We start from the raw sequence: 14,442 nt of genomic DNA on the forward strand, positions 1-14,442 counted from the left end.
CCAGGCAGTCCTGGCCTGTCCTGGGTGGGCCAGGCATTCAGAGGCCAGCACTTGGGGACTACAGGGTCCCAGAGGGAGGCAGAGTGGTGGCTTCCCCTGAGCTCATCCCTGTGCCTTGGCTGAGGTGCTCTTGGGCCACGGAGTCCTGCGCCTGGCTGCCCTGGGTCAGTCCACCCTGGGCTGGAGCCCCCAGGCGGAGCCGGGACCCCACAGCCCCTCCCAGTCTGGCGTATGATGTCTGGCTGAGGAAGCCCCACCCTAAAAAGAAGCACCAGGGACAGGGGACAGGGGTGGGAGGGGCTGCTTCTCTCTGATCCTGCTCCTGCGGACCTTCTTCTTCCTGCAGCTCAGGGATGGGCGCTGGCTCAGTCCCCTGCGTCCCACATCCCAGCGTGCAGGGCCAGAAGGACCCAGCTAAGACGGGTGGGCCCAGGGCTGTAAAGGGAAGAGTACCCATCCCTCCACGGCCCGGGGGAGGAGGGCTCTGTGCAAGGTGGAGGGTCCCAGGGCCACCCAATGAAGTGTGGCTGTCCCACCCTGTCCCAGGCCTCCCAGTGGGGGGTGATGGAGAGGGCGCGGTCAGTCCCAGCCCAGGCTTCCTTCAGCCTAGATGCCCAGGAGTGGCCGCCTGGGGCTCTGCGGGCTCCTGATGGTGTGCACAACTGTGACCTGTGTGATGGAAACACCCGTGCACCCACACCGGCACACGCATACCCCCCCCCCCCGCACCCACCCGAGCGCTGGGGCTTCCCGCAGACACCGCTTGCGCACAGCAGGCACCCGCTGGCTGCCCTTGTGCCCCAGGCGCCGGCTGGCCCCTGCCCCTCATCCATCTCGCCTGCCAGCCTGTCCCCGGCGCCCTCGTGTCTTTCACACCTTCTCATCTGGCCGCTCAATACCAGGAGGCAGCGTGGCAGCCGTGGCCGCGGGGAGACGGATGGGCCAGGCCGGGGCAGGAGAGCAAGGCGCTGGGCTCCAGCGGCCCCTCCAGCCACGCCCCTTTCGGGTTGAGTGGCTGTGGGCGGGTGGCACTCCCGCCAGGACGCCCTGTCCTGCCCTGTTTGTGCCGCTGTGACCGCCCTGAAGGGGACCTGTGTCAGGACTCAGGGACCCAGCGCTGGATCCTGATGCCCCGTGGGGCCTGGGGATGGTGGAGGCGGTGGAGGGGAGCCTCCTTGGGCTCCCTGCTAGGACTCCCTGGTGCCTCCACAGCTGGACAGCTGTTCTGGGTGTCCCTGACCCCAGCTCGACTCCTGGGAGTCACCGATGACCACACACTGGCAAATGCACACGTGGGCTCTGTGCCCAGCCATAGACAGACCCCTCAGAGGAACGCCCAAGGTCCTGGGCTCCCGGAAACACACACACACACACACACCAGAGGACTCCAGGTGGCACGTCACAGACACGCACACGTGTGTGCACAGACAGGACATGAGTGTGCAGCTCGTGTCTCTGCTCTCCCCAGACCACCATCCGGCCACAGGACACACAGCATAGCCACAGCTACACTGCCAGGCCTCCTGGGTCCTGTGGTCAGCTCTCCCTTCCTCCTTCCACCTCCTCAGCCAGAGAGGGGCTGCGTAGGACAGAGGACACCAACCATGGGCCCTGGACATTTATTGCTCAGACCGACGGCAAGGCCCGCAGTGTGGCTTGGGTTAGAGAACCTGCGTGGGGGTGGGTGACAGCGGTGGCAGTGGGGGCACAGAAATCATGAGCTTCTCGGTCCGGAGGAAGGCAACGTGCTTCTCATAGTAGGCAGCCTCGTTGATGAACACGGGGTACACAGTGGAGTCCCCCTCGTACAGCACATCCTCACCACTGAACTTCTGGAAGACGGGTGCACCTGGCTGCAGAGGCTCATAGTCCCTGTCCTGGAGGAGAGCCAAGGCCAGCTGGTGACACTCAAGAGATTCCCCTCATGGCCTTGCCCCACTCACCCTTCACTTCCTCCATCCATGTGACATGTACCTGGTGACATGCCAACTGCTCTGTGAGTAGAAATGGAGATATCAGTCACCTTGAAAAGATGGTTGTCATTGTGGAAGTGTTGCCTAGTGGTTATGGGCACAGACATGTCAGTGCTCAAAGTCTGAGTTCAAATCCTTGTTAGAGCAAGTTCCTTAACCTCTCTATTCCTAGGCTTCTCAGATGTAAAACGGAGATTATAATATCTCCCCCTATAATTCTGAGATCTAAATTCAGTGGGTTAATAGTGCTGAAAACATATTTGGCACACAGTAAGTACAATATAATATGGTCATGTGCCACTTAATGATGGGGTTAGTTCCAAGAGATGTGACATTAGTTGATTTCGTCATCATGGGAATCTTACAAGGTATATTTTGCAAGCTGACATGGCGGAGATGCCACTAGCCAGGACTCTTGCAGGGCAGGTTCCCATATGCTGTCTGTCGTTTAGGGAAATGTCGTGGCAGGTGATGGCACTAAATGCTATCACTGAAAATCTGCAAGGCGGATCTGACCTCAACACTGCCAGGTCGGCCTCCACCCGAATGTCTTCACAAGTAAAATAGCACCTCAAAACAAAGCTGCAGGAAACAAGGGCCGGGACCGCACAAGACCCAGTTCCACAGTGACCCTGTGAGCCGAGCAGCAACTGGCCCCTCTACAGGAGCAGACACCGGGTTGCCGGATTCTGGAACATCCGGAAAGGGGAGGCTTGGAGAGGGGCACTGCTCAGCCTGCTCACAGGCATTGGATGCCCGCACATCAACTGGAACGCAGGGCTCCGTCTGTATTTGCACCTCTGCACCTCTGCACAGGCGCAGCAGGTGGCCACAGCCTCCCTCCCTCTGCCCACAGTTGAGGATGCTGTGGCCCCAAGGGCCAGGCCTGAGTGTGGAGGTTCCCGGGGAAACAGAAGGGGCGGGGTGGCGACTGCAGCCAGCCCCTATCCAGCTCCGGGTGATGCGGTGCTGGGGACCCTGCGGGAGCCGGGTTTCTCTGCACCCCCAAGGCCATGGCCCCCGGCCTCCCGCGCACCTCTCACCTGCAGCTGCGGGTGCACCATGCCGGCCAGGTCCCCGTCCTGGGTGCGCGGGAAGTCCTCGCCGCCCAGGTTTCTATAGACTTCCATCTCGAAGGCAGGGAAGGCCGCGCCTGGCGGAGACTGGGGGTGAGAGCCGCCGCTCCGACCCGGCTGGACGGGCCCCCTGACCTCAGGTCCCCGCCAGTGCCTGGGGCTTCTCACCCTGGTTGAAGAGCTCCATGAAGTCCAGAGCGGAGGCCACCAGGGCTCTCATCCTGGAGAAGATGTCAGCCCGCAGCACGCCCTGGGGCTGCGGGCCCAGCTCCACAGCTGGGGACCCGAAGGGGGGTCAGGCAGGTGTTCCCCCGGGGCTGCGCCCCCCCCCCCCCCCGCCCCAGGCCCCAGCTCCCGGAGCCCCGCCCCCCGGGCCCGGCCCCGCCCACTTCCCCGGAGCCCTTGGCCCACTCATTCCGTTCTTGGCCACGGAGTCCAGGCTGAAGCTCTTCCTCGCAGACTGCGGTGGCCGGGTCAGGAGCACCTGGCAGGGCACCTCGGGGAACTGCAGCTGGGTGGGAAGGGAAACAGGCCAGGAGGGAAGTGTGCAGAAGGAACCGGACTCCGGCCTCCCCGGCCAGCCTCCCTGGCTGGCAGCCTCCCTCTGCACTCTGGAGGGGCTGGGGTCCCAGAGGTCCTGCAGTGCCTGCTGGTGGCAGGGCCCCAAGGGAAACCTGGCTGGGAGAAAGGGGCCAAGAAGAGCCCACGCTGTCCCCTCTGCTCCCTCTGCCCACCCCCTGGCCTCTGGGGTCTGTGGCCAGCGGCTGGGGCTACCTGTAGGTGGTGGGACAGGTGCAGGGCAAAGGTGTTGTGGGCGCCATCCACCAGGAGGCAGGTGCCCATGTTGGCGGTGGTGTTGTGCAGGTCGAGGACAAAGTCGAAGGCCCGGTTGGAGCCAGAGGCCTTGGGCCCCAGCAGCTGGTCCAGTTCCCGAGCTCTCGTCAGTTCGTGTGGGTCATTCGGAGTGGCCCTGGAGCTGTGGGGTGGGAATGGGCACCAGCCCCCACATCTCAGGCTGCCGGCAGGAGAGCCTCAGCGTGGCTCAGGCCTGGGCCTGCCCCTGCTCCTGGCCCTCGTTGGCTCCCATTCCCCATGAAGGGCAAGTTCTGCCTGCCCCCCACCACCTGCCTCATGCTGTCACTTGGGCCACACTTCCCCAGCACCATGCTGGTGCCACCACGAGGCCTGTGTCCTTGCATGGCCCTTCGCTGAAAACCCCTGTCTCCTCCCTTCACCTGGCCAACTGCCTACCTCTGGGGCTTGGTGGAGACACCACCTCCTCCAGGAAGCCTTCCCTGACTCTCTTGGCCAGGCTCTGTGCTCTGTGCAGCCCCAGCCCCTGCATTTAGCCTCCTGGGCTGTGGTTGAGTTCTTGCTCCATGTCCCCCAGTAAGCTAAGGCCATCCCCCTGGTCTTCTTCCCCATCCTCTTGCCCGAGGGGTCCAGAGCCTGGCTGGAGCTGGGACCCAGTGAGGCCCACAGGAGGAGGGCGTGCACACCAGTTGGGCACAAAGCTGGTAGACGGGACCTGAGGCTGATCTGAGGGAAACTGGCCATCAGGAAGGGCTTCCTGGAGGAGGTGACATGGATCAGGATTTCTCTAAACTGAAAAGAGAGGAGGAGGCAGCGTAGGCAGAGGGGGACCAGTGTGGAGGCAGGAGCAGGCCCTACTGGTGCCGGAGGGAGGTGCGGTGGGGCTGTGGTGCAGGGCCATGCACTGGGCCTCGCTGGGGCCAGGCCAGGGCACTCACGCGAGTAAGGTGTCCGTGAAGGTGCGGTTGAGGTCACGGTCCACATAGCGGCGGCAGGCGGCTGCAGCCCCCGGGTTAGCTAGCACGGGCGTGGCAGAGAAGCTGGGTCTCCGCAGCTCCCCAGGGTCCTGCAGCCAGTGCCGGGCCAGGTAGACGCCAGACAGCTCGTTGCCATGGGTGCCGCCGGTCACGGCCACTCGGCGCAGGGGCGCCCGGGGCACCGGCACGGAGCACATCCCTGTGTGGTGGAGCACAGAACGGCTCCGTGACGGTGACACCTGGCCTGGGAAATTCCTGCCCTAAGCCGAGAGAGAGGCCCAGGCTTTTGGGCGCATCCCGACAGCAGGGGGACTCTGCCCCCATTGTATAGACAGGAAAGCTGAGCTGGCCTCAGGGAGCAGGTGCCGTGTCCTTGGCCCGGAGCAGCTGGCCTCCAGGGGACCCCTGGGCCTCCTGCGCCTCGTGTGCGCTTCTGAGCTGGTGCCAGACTTCGGGAGGCCACTACCTACCTGCTGATGCGGGTCTGGGCTTCCTGGGCCTGGGCTGCGGCACCTGCCTGCTGGACGGGGGCTGATTGTGGGCCTGGAGATTTCCAAGCAGGAAGCGCTCCTGTTGGCCGGCCAGCAGGGCTGTGGGGGATGGGCAGGTCCCTGCAGTCAAAGGTTGCCCTGGTCTCCTCCCACCGCAGCTCCGCCCAACCGCCACAGCCCACTGAGTCTCTGTCTTGTGGGCAGGTTCCTGTCTTTGCCTTCTGTCCATCTTCTGACCCCAAGGGTCACTCAGGGGCTGGGCATGGCCTTGGGGACTTATTTGCAGAGGTTCCCTAAGACCTGGATGTCAACCAGAGAAGATTGGGCTTTGCAGACTGCCGCGTGCCAGGTGTCCAGCCATGGTGTGGACGGGCCTGGGTCCAACCCAGGAGCCACTGGCTAACAGGGGCTAAGTCCACCCGGATGGGCACCTTCATTAAGGCTCAGAGGTGGTGGCGGTGGGATGGTGGCCACCCCCACACCTGGCCACTGAAAGTCTCTATGGAGGCACGCACCCTGCTGGCCACCCAAGTAGGAGTCCCCTTGCCTCCACTAGCTCAGAGCAGGTCACTCCTTGCAGCCCCTATAGGACCAGGGTCACTGCAAGGTCACCCATCCCAAAGGACTGGCTCCCAGGGGAGTCTGGTTTTATGGCTCTTTGATGCTTGAAAAAAAGACCTCGGAGCTTCACCGGTATTTCAGCTATTTCCAGACAACGTTGACCCTCCCACCCACTCACACACATCGGGGGACAAAGGTGAAGTCCCCTCACCCAGCCCCAAGGCCGGTTTCTTCCACCCAGCTCTGCGGGCAGGACCCAAGGATAGTCCAGAGTCACCGAGGAGAGAAGCAGAGCTGAGGCAGTCAGCCGTCGGACGGGTCACCTGTGGCCTCTTGTGTGCCAGGTGGTGTTCTGAAGGGACCTACCCCAGGCTTCAGGTCCCAGGCCTTTGCCACATCGGATGGAGGCCAGCCCAGGACCCTGGTGGCCAGCCCCCTAGGCTGACCCTCCGAGGCCACTCAGCTCACACTCAGTTCCTGTGTGGCCTGGCTGCCCTCACTCTCCTCCCTCTACCCCCAAGGCTGTGGGACCTTGGCTAGTGCCTGCCTCTTGCTGGGGTCACCAGAGGGTGGTAAAGGTGTAAAAGCTCCTCCAGGAGCCACCGTGCTGGGACCTGGGCCTCAGCAGAGACCTCCCTGAGGACCTCTGGGAGGGCCGCTAACCCTTCCTTGGCTATACCCCTGGAGGGCAGCCTAGGAGGCTCTAGGAGGTGGAATGACTATGCAGAGCCACCCCTGCAGGTGACAGGCAGTGGTGGAAGGAGCCAGCGGACGAACCTGCCTCCCTCCCTCCCAGGCCCTGCTAATGCTTTGGGCAGGGGTCTCTGGGCCCTGTTATGAGTCCAAAGTCTTGGTCTTCATCCCAAAGGCCCACCCAGGCTGCTGGGATCCTGCTGACTCATGTAGGATCTCACAGGAAGAAAGGGGCTACTCAGGGAACCTGGCTGTTTGGAAGCCAACCCTTCTCTGTCTGGAGACCAAAGTGCTCCCTACCAGGAGATGCTGGGTCCCCAGCTCTGCAAAGGGCAAGGGCAGGGAGTGCTTAGGAATTTTCACTTCTCTTAGCTGCGGTCTAACTTCCCCATTTCGGTGGGTATTTATAGAATGGGGGTGGGGGGCTGGAATCTGATGCAGGAGCTCTCTGCACCCAGTTGACTATGTGGAGGCAGCCTGCTGAGCTACACCTGGGAGCCCAGGAAGGGGAGGGCCCTTCCCCTGGTTCTGAGCCCCTAGGGACATGGGGTGGGGCTCTCTCCTAGCCAGGGGCAGTGGTGCGCAGGACGGGCCCAGGCCTGGGAAACGGGCGTCAGAGAAGGACCCTGGTTGTCCTTCCCACCAGCTTTCCTAGAAAGCTCAGCCCAAGGGAGGCCCGGGGCCCAGTCCTGGGTGGCATATGACTCCTGAGGGTGACATCCCAGACCCAGATGCATGTGTGTGGCTGTTCACACAGGCTCCCAGGATGGCAGCTCCCATGGACTCGTCCAAAAGCTCCCAGAAGGGACTGGGGGCCTCATGCAGGGTCCTGTGGCCCCCTGAGGGCTGGGGTGCTGCTCGGGAGGAAGCAGCCCTGGGGGATCCTGGATTCTGGGATCCTGCCTTGGGGGACAGCAGATGGCAGGACGGCCGTTCACACCACACTCACACTCTGGACCCTGGAGGGGGCTCAGAGCCACCTTTATGGATCTGTCGGAAGCCCTCATCAGCTCCAGCATCTGCCCGGCCTTGGGGAGACCCCAGACCCCTCCAGTCAGAGGGTGCAGAGGGACTTTGGTACAGACAGGGACTGGCCAGCTATCCAGAGGTCTGTTCAGAGAAAGCCCCAGCAGTGGGGGTCCTCACGCCTCGGACTGGTCACCTGCCTTTCAGGGACCCCGGGCATGTGGGTAGCGGCCGGCAGCCCAGGGTGGGCGGCAGAATGCAGGGTGGGTGGGTGCTGGAGGTGGGCAGGGCTCAGAGAAGGGTGCAGCTCTGCGAGTCCAGGGCCCACCGTATCAGCTCCTGGCTCCAGTGGCCGTAGGGCGGGTAGCGGATCCCGTTGAGCCTCTCCAGGCCCGAGGGGGACAGCACGCAGGCGCGGTGGTGCGAGAAGGTGTCGAAGGAGAACTTCCCGTGGTACCTGCCCATCCCGCTGTGGCCTGCAGGGGCGGAGGAGGTGGGCGTGAGGCTGGGCGTCCCCTCCAGCCCAGGGGCCGCCACCGCCCCGGCCAGAGGCCCACAGCTGGCAGGGAGCTCAGAGAGCCAGGCCACCCTGAGGGACCGTTCGACAGATGGGGAAACCGAGGCCTTGGAGGCCCAGGGCCGCGATCAGGGTGAGTGGTGATGAGACGACTTGAGCAGGTGGGGACAGGAGGGCAGGAGGCAGGGACGCACCCACTCCACCCAGGGGCAGGGATGGCAGAGTCATGTAGATGAAGCCATCGTTGCCACCAAAGTTGCCGCTGCTGGTCCCCTCCAGGACCTGGTTCACCACCTGCAGGGGAGGGCGCAGCTCAGGGAGAGGCTCGAGCCTGCACCCAGGGGACATCTCCGGGCCTCCCACCGGCACCCTCCACCGAGCATCCCAGAAGGGTGCAGAAATGAGGAAGCCCCCAAAGCAGCGAGAGGCGTGTGCCTGTGACTGGGACCGTGACCGTGACTGTGACTGTGAGGCACCGTTAGGACATTGTAGCAAAGTGCATCCGCCCACAGCAACCAGCCTGGCTCTCACTGGGGGACTTGTACTGTCCCCCGTCCCATCTGGGGCTCTGCTCCCTGTGGGGAGCCTTTACATGGTTCAGAGAAAGGGGGATCCCTGAGCACCCCTTCCCCCAGGAGGAGGCTGCCCAGCCAGACAGACAGCTGGACAGCCTGGCTCCAGCAGGTTGTGATCCCACCCAGGTTCCCTCTGCCAGGTGGCAGTGACACCAGGCAGCCTGGAACATAGTCACCCTGGAGGTGACAGCTGTCTTAATCTGCCCCCCAGGGCCTTGGAAGGGGACGGGGGCCATCCACTCCTGCCGGGCCGCACCTGGGAGCTGTTGGAGAAGGCGTACAGGGCCAGGGGCTTCTCCCGCCGGTTGATGAAGTCGATGGCTTCATCCAGGCTCCTCACAGTCACCAGGGGCAGGATGGGCCCAAAGATCTCCTCCTGCATCACGGGCTCCGTCTCCTGCACGTCCACCAGCACAGTGGGCGCTGCGGGTGGGCACGGCGACAGTCAGCCCAGGGCCACAGCAGGGACACCCCAGGGGAGGGGTTTCGGCAGGGCCGGGACCCAGGATGCAGGCTGGGGACCCCCTGGCCTGACCTCCCAGCTCTCCAGGCTCTGAGGACCTGGGTCCTGGCCTCTCGGGACCCAGATGGCAGGACAGACGGCAGGACGGGAGCTTACACCACCCTCCGGACCCTGGAACTGGGGTCCCGCTCAGTGGATCAGAGTTTGGGGTGAGGAGACAGCTCCGGGCTGTGGTGACGTGGGGCCTTGGTGTTCTGGAACCAGGCACCGGGCCGGGGACCCAGGCCTGGCCAGCAGGGAGCGGGGCCGGCTTTCAGGCGAGGCCCCTGCAGCGAGGAAGGCCCTCGGCCCAGGGGGCTGCGGCAGGGGAGAGGGGACTCACCGATGTAGAGCTCGCTCTCGTCGCTCTGGCCCCCGATGGCCACCCGGCCACAGCCCAGCAGTCCCTGGAGCCGCTTGAAATGCTTCTGGCTGATGATGCGGCCCAGGTTGGGGGAGCTCTGGGGGTCGTCGCCATAGAAACGGGTGATGGCGTTCTGCAGGGCAGGCAGCAGGCGCTCGCGCGTCTCGGGGCTGCACAGGACGTAATCCGGGGCCACGCAGGTCTGGCCGGCGTTGAAGTACCGGAACCAGGTGACGCGGTTGGCCACGGTCTGGGGGTCACAGTCGTCGTCCACGTAGCATGGGTTCTTGCCCCCCAGCTCCAGGGTGACGGGTGTCAGATGCTTGGCAGCGGCGGCCATGATGATCTTGCCCACACGGGGGCTCCCTGGGGGACAGGGTCAGGGCTGCCCATCCTTAACTGGCTTTGGCCAGAGGCCGGGGGCCCCTGACCCTTGTTGCCTCTCTTTCCATTGAGACAGCCCAGGTCCTGGCCTTCCCGCCTCCATCTGTCCCCAGCCCAGCCACCCAGGTTCAATCTCCAGGAGTCCCTGGGGACCCAGCCGGCCTGTCCAGCTGAGTGGCCCCTGGACCCCGAGTCCAGCTCCCGATTCATTCCCAGCCTGACTCTGGCTTCTTCCCCTGCTTCCCACCCTTTCTTCTGCCGCCTCCCAGCTGGCCCGACCTGGCCAGGCCCTCACCTGTGAACAAGATGTGGTCAAATCTGTGCTCCAGCAGCCGCCCGGTATCCTCGGGCCCGCCCAGCACCACGGCAAAGCAGCTCTGCCAGGTGGGACAGGAGGTCAGCGGGTGAGCCCAGGGGACAGTAGGACAGGAGGGGACTGGTGGGGCGGGTCCTCCTCACCTGGTCCAGGTACCGGGGCAGCACCTCGGCCAGCACTTTCTCGGTGCCCTTGCTGACTTCCGATGGCTTCAGGACCACGCAGTTCCCTGCAGAGGCACAGGGGGCTGTAGGCGGGGCCAGGGTCCCCCGTCTGCCTGGCCTGCCCCCAGGGGCCACCACAGCCCCTGGACTCTGGAGGCCCTCTTTGGGAAGGGGCGGCAGCTGGGAGGGCGGACTGGGGTCTGTCCTCACCTGCAGCGATGGCCCCCACCAGGGGCACCAGCGTCAGGTTCAGCGGGTAGTTCCAGGGCGCGATGATGAGCACCAGGCCGAAGGGCTCCTTGCGGATGAAGGCCGAGTGCAGCTTCGTGAGCTGGGTGCAGGGAGGACAGTAAAGTGCCACCAAGGACCACCAGACCCCCTCCCGCAGCCTGGGTCCTCCGCTCCTGTGCAGTGGCGTCTCCTGGAGAAGACTGGCCCTGGCCTCGGGGACAGGAAGGAGCCTGGACCGGAGCCGTCCCCTGCCCTGCTGCCACCCGGTCAGCCCACAGGGCTCACCAAGTTCGTGGCGACCGGCTCGTCCTTCATCCAGGTGTGCAGGCTCCTGAGGGCCAGGTCCACCTCATTCTGGCACAGGATGAACTCCGACACGTCCGCCTCGAAGGCCGACTGCGGTGAGGGGGAGGGGCGGTGGTCAGCCCTGGCCAGCAGGGTGGGCGGGAGCGGGTCCCCACAGGCACTGAGTGGCCCCGTGGGTGCTGCACACGGGCTGGGACGGCTCTGGAGCCACTCAGCCTCCGCTTGGCCTGTCACCTCGGGCAAGTGACAGCGCCTAGCATCTCAGTTCCCCCATTTGGAATAAATTTGGGGACACAGCCAATCACCTTGGTAGGCAAAGATGCTAACGGGGGGACAGCGATGCTGTGGAGGACATGACCCCAGCCTGGGAAGGACTGGTCTGGATCCCCCTCGGCCACCTGGCACAGGTCCTGGCCCCGGCAGGAGCTGGGCTCTGGTGGCTCTCTGTCCCTCTGTCCCAGCTGTGCTGCCGACCCCTCCCTGCAGGGCACCCCCCCCACCCGGCCACCTTGTGCAGGTCCTGGGCCAGCGCGTCCAGCAGCAGCTGCCTGTTGTCCTTCAGGAAGCGGCCCAGGCCCCGGAGCTGCGCCGCCCGGAACTCTGCCGGCCGAGTCCGCCCCGAGCCGAAGGCCTCCCGCAGCCGCCGCAGCGTGTCCTCGAAGGGGTCCATCCTGCTGGACAGGGCAGCGAGAACTGGGTGCTCCACCTCCAGGGCGTCCTGCGGCTGCCCCTCACAGGTGACAGTCCCCCGCACAGGGGCCAGGGCGCAGGCGGGAGCTCGAACCCTGGTGGCCCAGGCGTTCCCAGGGTGTCTTGTCTGGTTTGGTGGCCCCGGGTGTCTCCGTGGGATGAGTGTGTCTGTGTCTGTGTGTGGACGTGAGCTGTCCCCCTGCCTCAGATCCCCGTGGCCGCAGGAAGGAGCAGAGGACTGGGCGTCCCCACCGGGTGCCCTGGAGGGACACCCACCCTCCCGGGGCCTCGGCAGGTCAGCAGCCTAGTCAGCGCAGCGGGGGGACGTCCGGGGGGACAAGGTCTGCCTGGAGGCTGCTCCGAGGAGCAAGAGGAAGCCGAGCAGCCGGGCCAGCTCGCGGGGAAGGCAGGGAGTCGGGCCAGAGGCGGGGACCCTCCCCCTGCAGCCGCAGACCTGCTGTCCCTCCGAGGGCAGCATGGGGTCACTCCTGACACTGGGAGCCTCCTCTCAGCTCTGCCCTGCCCATGAGGGCCTGAGGACCGCGGCATACAGTAGGTGCTCAGTGAAGACTCGTCCACTGAGTGGGCTCAGCTCCCGTCTCGGGCTGGGGGACACCCCTTCCTTCATGCCTTCCCTCCGCCAGGCCTGGGGAGCTCTCCTAGACCCCTGTCACCAGCAGGGCCGGGCCATTCCCTGCCCACAGCCCCTACAGGAGCTGGCTGGGTGGGCTGGGCTTGCTCAGAGCCACGGGCGGCCGGCTGACCTGGAGGGTTCCCAGGCCTGGGCTCTAGGCCCCTGACCCTCACCAGCCCTCGCGGTCCCCCTGCCTGGGTCCAAGGCTCCAGTTACCTCGGCTTCCTACCCGGCTCCCTGTACCTCCCTGTACTGACGCCATCCGTGACACTGTGGGGCCAGGCACCAGGTGCCGTAGGCTCCTCCCACAGCCCGTCAGAGCCACAGCTGGCGAGGCAGGGGTGGCCTCTCAGAGGTGGGTGTGCCAAGGACTGGGGCCAGCATCCTGCCAAGGCCCTGTGGGGGTGGACTTTGAAAAACAAGATGTCCCTGGGCCTGGCGACACCTTGATGGGACCTGTCAGAAGGGCTGGCTCCTCTGCGGTGGGCACACCGGGGAGAGGGGCTGGAGGGGCGCAGAGCTGGTCTTGGAGCCCAGGGCTCCGCAGCAGCTTCTCATTTAAGCCTCGCAGCTTGACCCATCGTGAGGATACGGCACCTTTGGCTCCAAGAGGCCAGCTGATCCGCCTCCCACAGCTGACCTGATGCACACGCCCGCCACCACCCTGTGTGCTGTGGTCTCAATGCCCTCCTGTAGCTCCCAGGTTTGCTACAGTGACAACATAATCCTTCTAGAACCCTCCACGAACAGGGAATGTGGCCCGTGAAATCTGAAGCCAAAGGCTCAGCTCTGGCCTCAGCACCCAAGAAGCCCCCGGCCGGCCTGCCCACACAGCACAGCGCTGGCCACTCCTGCCGGCCCCACCTTCTCCTGGCTAGGAGCCCCTCCAGAAGGACAGGAGTCTGTCCCCAGCCCTGGGGTCCCGGGGCTTTCCCGGAGCTGACCGAGGCCCGGAAGTCCCGGCAGTGAGGGCTGGACAGGGCCTGAGCACCCGTCTGGGCTGTCAACCTGGACCCGGCCGCGCCCTCTCCCCAGCAGCAGCCCCCACCCACTTTGCCCTGGGCCCTCGTACCCCTGCATGGGCTCTGAGCGTGTCTCCAGTGCCCCGACTCTGCTCCCGGCTCTCCTCACCGGCCCTCCTCTGCCCCTGCCCTGCCTCTGCCTCTGGCTCAGCTGCTCCCACACCTCCTCGCTCCCACTGCCGGCCTCCCTGGCACGGCCCGCTGGGGAACAGGTTGGGCAGGCTGTGAGGCTGCTGTGTCTGCAGGGAGGGCTAGCCGGGCCCCACCCGATAAGGAGAAGCCCCCAGAGGTGAGATGAGCTGCCAGCCACCTCCACCCCCACGCAGCAGGTCCAGGTCTGCAGGAGCATCGGTGGCTCCTTCTTTTCTGCTCTCCTGTGACCAACTGGCACACTGGAGGTAGGTGGAGTGCCCCTGAGTTCAATCCCCAGTACCCACCCACCCTGCCCAAAAAACAAAAAAAACAATCTGGAAGACAGAGACCAAAGTCCAGGTGTGTGTGTGGTGGGGGGGCCGTGTTCCTCCAAAGGCTCCAGGGAGGGGGCTTCCTGCCTCTTCCAACTTCCGGTGGCTGCTGGTGGTCCTGCGCTGTGGCCACAGCACTCCACCTCTGCCCGATCACTCTGCTTGGGTCCACCTAATCTCCTGCCTTCTCTGATCAGGAGGAGTTAGGGTTGGATCTAGAGGCCCCCAGAATATCCCAGATGACCTGCACAGAACCGACCTTCCTTCCTTCCTTCCTTCCTTCCTTCCTTCCTTCCTTCCTACCTTCCTTCCTCCCTCCCCCCCCCCTCTCTCTCTCTCTCTCTCTCTCTCTCTCTTTCTTTCCCGCAGTTGAACCCAGGGGTGCTTAACCACTGAGCCACATCCCCAGCCCTTTTTATTTTTTATTTTGAAATAGGGTCTTGCTAAGTTGTGTAGGGTGCTGCTACATTGCTGAGGCTGGCCTCAAACTTGCGATCCTTCTGCCTCAGCCTCCTGAGTCCCTGGGATCCCAAGTGTGCACCCAACTGTAAAGACTGTTTCTAAACAAGGTCACGTTCACGGGCCCCAGGAATCAGGAGGTGTCTTCAGAAGCCATTGCCACCTTACCACAGGGAGCAAAAGCCGCTTGCTTTGTCACCCAGGGGAATATTGGATCGTGATTCCTCAAAAACTGTAATCCAATGTTGAGAAATATTTGCTAAG

General features: G+C 64.3%; 2 protein-coding genes across 2 annotated transcripts; both read right to left on the bottom strand.

Moving 5' to 3' along the window:
• Positions 1-1,661: 1,661 nt before the first annotated feature.
• On the bottom strand, positions 1,662-5,036 carry ACY3 (aminoacylase 3; the record flags this gene model as incomplete). Its single annotated transcript, XM_081281802.1, has 7 exons — positions 1,662-1,877; positions 1,975-1,994; positions 3,010-3,126; positions 3,218-3,325; positions 3,461-3,560; positions 3,824-4,025; positions 4,801-5,036. 7 exons carry the CDS (start codon positions 5,034-5,036, stop codon positions 1,662-1,664), a joined length of 999 nt encoding a protein of 332 aa, XP_081137928.1.
• Positions 5,037-7,819: 2,783 nt separating this feature from the next.
• Positions 7,820-13,410, bottom strand: LOC308631849 (aldehyde dehydrogenase family 3 member B2-like). The gene is made up of 10 exons (XM_081263372.1): positions 13,306-13,410; positions 11,418-11,580; positions 10,889-10,999; positions 10,583-10,703; positions 10,352-10,437; positions 10,188-10,269; positions 9,488-9,874; positions 8,899-9,065; positions 8,262-8,361; positions 7,820-8,026 (listed from the first exon to the last, which is right to left on the bottom strand). Exons 1-10 carry the CDS (start codon positions 13,311-13,313, stop codon positions 7,842-7,844), a joined length of 1,410 nt encoding a protein of 469 aa, XP_081119498.1. The 5' UTR covers positions 13,314-13,410; the 3' UTR covers positions 7,820-7,841.
• Between the last annotated feature and the right edge of the window lie 1,032 nt (positions 13,411-14,442).

This window comes from Spermophilus citellus, assembly GCF_964194105.1.
Source record: "Spermophilus citellus genome assembly, chromosome: 2".
NCBI lineage: Eukaryota > Metazoa > Chordata > Mammalia > Rodentia > Sciuridae > Spermophilus > Spermophilus citellus.

Bases quoted from the DNA above. Each gene is read 5' to 3' on its own strand.
- LOC308631849 (XM_081263372.1), bottom strand. The intron at 10,438-10,582 runs GTGAGGACAGAC...GTGCCTCTGCAG, and splicing joins GGTGGGGGCCATCGCTGCAG to GGAACTGCGTGGTCCTGAAG. The intron at 10,270-10,351 runs GTGAGGAGGACC...CCCACCTGGCAG, and splicing joins TGCCCCGGTACCTGGACCAG to AGCTGCTTTGCCGTGGTGCT.